Source organism: Sinocyclocheilus grahami, unplaced genomic scaffold (genome assembly GCF_001515645.1).
Source record: "Sinocyclocheilus grahami isolate Dianchi unplaced genomic scaffold, SAMN03320097.WGS_v1.1 scaffold305.1, whole genome shotgun sequence".
NCBI lineage: Eukaryota > Metazoa > Chordata > Actinopteri > Cypriniformes > Cyprinidae > Sinocyclocheilus > Sinocyclocheilus grahami.
Window position 1 is genome coordinate 66,042 of NW_015505484.1, and position 6,927 is coordinate 72,968.

The 6,927-nt window shown below is 40.4% G+C and overlaps 1 protein-coding gene across 1 annotated transcript in view; it reads left to right on the top strand.

Annotated features, from left to right (window-relative positions):
• The first annotated feature begins 49 nt into the window (after positions 1–49).
• The window catches only part of LOC107601401 (E3 ubiquitin-protein ligase rnf213-beta-like), a 17,420-nt gene continuing 10,542 nt past the window's right edge, over positions 50–6,927 (top strand). The window contains exons 1-8 of the mRNA XM_016293567.1: positions 50–529; positions 849–1,033; positions 1,138–1,287; positions 1,375–5,298; positions 5,431–5,567; positions 5,663–5,761; positions 5,866–5,999; positions 6,090–6,206. Coding sequence (XP_016149053.1) covers positions 127–529; positions 849–1,033; positions 1,138–1,287; positions 1,375–5,298; positions 5,431–5,567; positions 5,663–5,761; positions 5,866–5,999; positions 6,090–6,206 — 5,149 coding nt within the window. The 5' untranslated portion in view covers positions 50–126. The remainder of the gene's footprint in view (positions 530–848; positions 1,034–1,137; positions 1,288–1,374; positions 5,299–5,430; positions 5,568–5,662; positions 5,762–5,865; positions 6,000–6,089; positions 6,207–6,927) is intronic.

A 6,927-nucleotide genomic window follows, 5' to 3' on the forward strand; every position in this document is an offset into this window, starting at 1 on the left:
CCTCCTATTCTACAAGAGGGAAGGCCAAACCTTGTCCAGTGCCCTGTTGTGGACTTGATTAGCACAACTCTGTCTTTTTACACAGAGAATCAAGAGCATCCTCTTCCAACAACTGATGAGGTATTAATGTGCCAGGAGGAGACAACTGAAGAGGAGGTGGAGATTTTCCTCCGCCGATGTCTAGGATCCCAAGGCACTGCAAGCAATCATCAGAAGATATACACGCTGGTCAATCCAGGTTCACTGGCTTATGATGTGAGCGTGGCACTGGTGGAATGCTTTGAGACACTAGAAAGGAGTGCTGGGCCTCATTACCGTCTAGTGATGGTCTGTCCTGTAAACCAGGATAGATATGTTCCTTCCTTCTTCAGCAACTATAAAGTACAAACAGGTCTGAGTATATCTACAGAAAGAATAAAAAACTCTCTTCGCCATCACTTTCGTATCCCGTCTGAGCTTGTTCCCTACTCAGAAGTCTATCCAGGACAACTCTCCGTCTGGATGATTTCATCTGAACGTCCAGCTGTTGGTATGTTTTAGATTTTTGTATATTTAAGTCAACATGAGCCAAATTTACTCTTTTTTAATGCATTTTTTTTTGTTTTTGATTAATAATTTGCTTTGTAATTGCATATTTTCTGGGCTGATGCTATAATTCCCTCTGATTTTTAAATCCCTTTCCTCCAACCATCTATGTTTCCTAAAAAGTTGTCATTGAGTGTATCACATTGTGGAAGTAAAATAGGTTGCGTTTCATGTTGTTAAATACAGTATGGTGAAATTGTTACCAAACATTATGCTGATACTCTTTTCTATTTCTCTATCATTTTTTCCTATTATTGGTGCAGGAAAGTCACTATATGTCAAGCGTCTATTTGAGCAGTTCAAAAAAGAGTTTCCAACAGCCACCTGTCTTACAATCAGACTCATCGAGCCCTGCGTTGACATGGATGGATTTGTCCAAACCCTGTCTGAAAGACTAGCTCCACTGAGAGAGCAGGACCCTGTGCTGTTGCACATTGATATTGCAGCAGTAGGTTTTATGAAAAACATGCTATACTATAACATGCACTATTATATACAGTACTAACTGTGGGTCACTTATAATTTGTTTCACTACATTTCTTTTTATATCAGTTACGTCATGGCTTGGAGGAATTCCTATTCAAATTACTTATTCTAGGATGTCTTAGTGACAGCCAAGGAACTATATTGAGGAGAAATGCAGCTCACTTGATGGCGATTGAAGCACTTCAGCAAGTTCAAAAAAGTCAAACCCAGATTGAGGTGCAAACCTGCTTTTTCCATTTGGGTAACTTTTTGTTCTTTGAACAATTGTTGAGCTACAGGCATTAACCGTTTTTTTTTTTACAGATAACCAATGGGTTTTTGCATGCACTTCCTACAATCTTCTGCAGACCTCCTAAAGATGTCAAAGCTTTAGAGATCAAGAGAAAAAAAGGGGGTTACACATCCTTAAATCCACTGATGGATAATGAAGAGTTTAAAAGTGAGGCCATTCAGAGACCCTACCAATACTTGAGAAGATTCAACAGGAATGTGAACATGGACCGTTTCAAATATCAAGCTCAGTCTGTAGAAGGTGATCCGGTTGACTGTCTCCATCATCTTTTATCAAACTACGGCCTAAAAGACCCATCATGGGCAGAATTAAAGCACTTTACTTGGTTTCTTAACCTGCAGCTTAAAGACTGTGAGAATTCTTTGTTCTGTGATCCAAACTTCCTTGCTGACAATTTAAGTGGCTTCAAGGACTTCATAGTAAAATTCATGATTCACATGGCTCGAGACTTTGCCTCTCCATCCATTGACATCTCTGATGAGAGCCCCACCTTTTTCTCTGAGAATGAGGATGAGGAAGATATCCTAGCTAAACTATTTATTCGAAAACGATGGGAGAATGAACCTCACCCATACATCTTTTTCAATGCTGACCATTGCACCATGTCTTTCTTAGGATTCCATGTGCAGAAATTTGGCACAATTCTTAATGCAGTTGATCCAAGAAGTGGCAAAGTGTTAATGGGAAATGTGATGACACAAGAGCTCTTTTCAGACATTGAGCGACAAAGAATTAAGCTTTCTGAGAACTTTGATGACCTGTCAAGGGAAGACAAGATTCAAAAAGTTTCCTTTGTTGTTGGTGCCAAAAAAGGCTGGGAAAAAGGAACATTTGATCCAGACCCTACATATGAACTCACTACTGACAATATCATGAAGATGTTGGCTATTCATATGAGATTCCGATGTGAGATTCCAGTGATCATCATGGGAGAAACTGGCTGTGGGAAGACGCGGCTTATACGCTTTCTCTGTGATCTGCAACGTGAAGGCAGAGATGTTGAAAACATGAAACTAGTCAAAGTTCATGGAGGTACTACTTCTGAGGTAATCTATAGGAAGGTGCGAGAAGCAGAAGAACTTGCTCAGGACAACCGTCAAAAATATGAACTTGACACAGTTTTGTTTTTTGATGAAGCCAACACAACCGAAGCAATATTCGCCATCAAGGAAGTGCTATGTGACAAAGCTGTACAAGGGTACCCTTTGAAGAAAAATTCTGGTCTGAAAATAATTGCTGCCTGCAATCCATACAGAAGACACACACCCAGAATGATTGATCGCTTGGAGCGTGCTGGGCTAGGATACAGAGTGAAAGCTGAAGAAACAGAGGACCGCCTTGGTAAAGTTCCCATGAGACAGCTTGTGTACCGTGTACACCCTTTACCCCCGAGCATGGTGCCCCTGGTATGGGATTTTGGACAATTAAGTGATTCATCTGAGCTCTCTTATATCTGTCAAATTGTGCAGAAACAAATGAGAGATCATGGATTGCCCCGTGCATACCAGAGAGTGATCACAAAAGTTTTGTCTGCCTCTCAAAGATACATGCGCAGACAAGCAGATGAATGCAGCTTTGTAAGTCTTAGGGATGTGGAGAGATCAATGTGTGTCCTAGTTTGGTTTTACAACCACAGAGTTGATCTTTTTCCTGGTTGCCACAGGAATGAAACTGAGCTGATGACTTTGAAGTGCTTGGTGCTTGCTATGGGTGTTTGCTATTACCCATCACTTGAAAACAAAGGGACATACCTAGCAACTATGAGCAAATGCTTTCCTTGTCCATTCAACTCCAAAGAGTCACTGGAGCAGGAGATAACTTCATGCCAAGACTTTTTTCTTGAGAAAATCCAAACAAGAGATACAATTGCCAAAAATCTGGCTTTGAAAGAAAATGTCTTCCTCATGGTGGTCTGCATTGAGTTGAGAATTCCACTCTTTCTGGTTGGCAAGCCAGGGAGCTCAAAATCTCTTGCTAAGACTGTTGTAGCAGATACAATGCAGCGTCAGGCTTCTCACTGTGACTTATTCAAGAAACTCAAGGAAGTTCATATGGTGTCTTTTCAATGCAGCCCTCACTCAAGCCCTGAAGGAATCATTGGAACCTTTCGGAACTGTGCCCGTTTCCAAAAGGACAAAAATTTTGATGAGTATGTGTCAGTAGTTGTTCTAGATGAAATAGGACTTGCAGAGGACTCTCCTCAGATGCCACTGAAGACATTGCATCCTCTTCTAGAGGATGGATGCATAGACAGCGATAACCCAGATCCACATATGAAGGTTGGATTTGTTGGAATCTCAAACTGGGCTCTCGATCCAGCAAAAATGAACAGGGGTATTTTTGTGTCTCGTTGGGACCCAAGTGAGAAAGACTTAGTAGAGACGGCAGAGGGAATCTGCTCATCCTCCCATAATAACATTCTTCTCAAAATCAAGCACCTCCTGCCAAAGTTGGCAAAGGGCTACCTAGATATCTGTAAAACTGACGGTGAACAGTTCTTTGGACTCCGAGATTATTATAGCTTGGTGAAAATGATTTTTGCAACAGTCAACAGTTCAGATCAAGAACCATCTGACAGTGAGTTGGCAGAGGCTGTGTTGAGAAACTTCAGTGGACAAAGGGATGATTTTGATCCTCTTGATTACTTTCGGGACATCTTCCAGGACACTGAAGTCCAAAGGCCAAGTACACTGAAAATGATTGAGCAAAATCTTGACCGCAACAGTGACAAAGAGTGCCGGTACCTTCTTTTGCTCACAACTAACAATGTTGCCTTGTACATTATCCAACACCACATTTTCTCCAAGGAGAACTATATATGCCCTGAAATTGTCTTTGGATCAGGATTTCCCAAAGACCAGGAGTATGCCCAGATATGTCACAATGTGAGTAGAATAAAGGCATGCATGGAGACAGGCCGAACAGTCATCCTATTGAATCTCCTCAATTTGTATGAGAGCCTGTATGATGCCTTGAATCAATACTATGTCTGCTTCAGTGGACAGAATTATGTTGACTTGGGACTTGGTTCTCATAGAGTAAAGTGTCGAGTTCACAAAGACTTCAGACTGGTTGTGGTGGAGGACCAGGAAAAAGTCTACAAAAAGTTTCCTGTTCCACTTAAAAACAGACTGGAGAAGCACAAAGTTGATAGGAGTACGGATTTGACTCCCTGGCAGCACAGAGTTTTGGAAAAACTCAAACAGTGGGTAGAAGACTTCTCAAAAGTTCATCAATCCACTGAAGCAAAATTCAGCTTATCAGATGCCTTTGTTGGGTTCCATGGGGATGCTTGTGCCAGTGCACTTCTGCAGGCTTTAGAGAAAATACAAAAATGGGGCCATGATAAAGCTGCTCAAAACAATGAGCTCCATTGCATTCCCAAGTGCGATAATGAAATCAGTGAACCAAGTAAAGAAGGCTCTAATATTAATGTGGCCAAGGATGTATACATGAAGAAAGAGGAAAGTGAGGCTCATCACATTGATGAAGATGAAGATGTGACAGAGTCTCAAGAGGAAATGAACAAATTCCTTGATGAGGAGGAGGTGCAAATGGAAGGAGAAGGTGCCTCAATGGAAGTTGACAACAAGGTACAGGATGCAGAAGTTTATGAAGACATTGAGACTCTTGGAGATGCTTCTGAACTTGTGAAAATCTATGATGAAGATGCTGTTGACACTGAGGCAAGAGACAGCTTGGACTCAAACAAAACCATGGATGAGGAAGAGCAAGTCTATGAAATGGCCAAAAGCCTTCTCTTGAATTGTGCCTCACCAGACTCAGTACTTAGATTAAAGTATTCAGAATTTGGAAATCAGGAGAAAGACACACTTCAGAGAATGTATTTTCATCAGCAAAGCCATCAATCTCTCAGAGACCTATTAGACAACCATCTGAACAAAAATGAACAGGACAAGAACAGATTCTTGGAGGTAATGTTTACTTTTGTAGAAGTTTACCAATGCATATTCTTGTTAAAGATTTTAAGCAATGTGTACTTGATTTAATGTCTTATCTCTACCAATTTACCTTGCAAAATCAATGAATATGTTTTCTGTAACCAGGTAACCACATTCTCCAATCTTCTCACTGAAGCTGATGTGAGAAATCTTGCCCCAGCCTTGGGCTTGACCACTGAGCAGTTTCTTCTGCTCTCTTTACACCAATTTGACACAGAAGCTTCTTTTTGCAGCAAGATACGGTAATGTTTATATTATTTTTGTTGACTTTATTCAGTACCTTTATTAACAACAAATGGTCAACAATTTCTAAAACATTGTACCTCTTTTTCCAAAGGTCCTTCCTGAGGGAATCTGGACTTTCTCTGCACATTCTTGTGGTTCAGATGGACATGGAAGAGTCTTTGTGCAAAAATGAACTTATTGCTTCAGCAAAGTAGGTCCTTTGATGCAGTTTAAATCAGATTTCAATTTATTAACAACCCAAATAACAGGAGTCAGAATCTAATGACATTTTATCTGTCACTCTTCTTACGTTAGATACTGTACCATGAATGAAATCTTGTCCTTAAAGTCAGATGAGTGCAACTTCTATACTGTGTTTATCACAAAGCTCTCCCGAATTGGGGAGCATTGTAGAACAAGAAGCAACAAGTACATTGGCTTTCAAGGAGGTTAGTGTATTAATTTTGGCAAGACAAACTTTTGCAGTGTATTTAGATATGGTCAAATATCCATTCTTATCAAGTGTATTTTTACTAAAGGAGTTTGGCTGTCTGCACATATTGATGACCTCAGCGATTCCAGTGACATGACCTTAAATCTTAAGGCTTTTTGTGGAATACCTATAAGTAAACTCATCTCCCAGAAAATCGTGTCAGGTATGTAAGGTACCAGTGACCAAAAGCTGCCAGCAACTTGGACTATTAAACAATCCTCAAATCAATGCAGCTTGTTGTGAGGTGAAGTGTTAGTCATCCATCTTAAAGGGGTGGTTGACTGGGTTTTTTCTAGGCTTGATTGTGTTTATGGGGTGCAGTCTAACATGTGTTAATGTTTCGTTTGTTGAAAATCACATAATTTTTCACATAATTTACCTTTATTCCACACCGCTCTGTCCCTTCTCCTCTGAACGCGCTGATCATTTCCTGCTTTTATGAAGCCCCTCCCTCAGAAATACACGATGGGCTCTGATTGATTAGCTGGCCCAGTGTGATTGGCTAAACCGCCTCTAGCGCAAGTCTAAGAGGCGGTCCTACGATTTTTGTTTGTTGTTGTCTCATACTTTTAGATATGCTGTTATTTGTAAATGCTACTGCTTCTGTTAGCTTTTAATATACAGTTTTATTCTGATTAAAGCTTTAATACAGTTCGGCAACCGCACGCGTCCATGTATAACGCTTCTCATAGCTATAGTATGTGAAAATAAGTGTATTCACTGAGCTGATGATCTGAATGAGAGAAAGAGAGAGATGCAGAGCGTGTGCAGAACATTTTGAAACTTGTGAATCCATTAGAATCGTTAGAAGACAGAATCGCAATTCATATATGAATAGATTTTTACGTGCACCCCAAGTTTTCTCTTCCTCTTCTCTAAAGCAG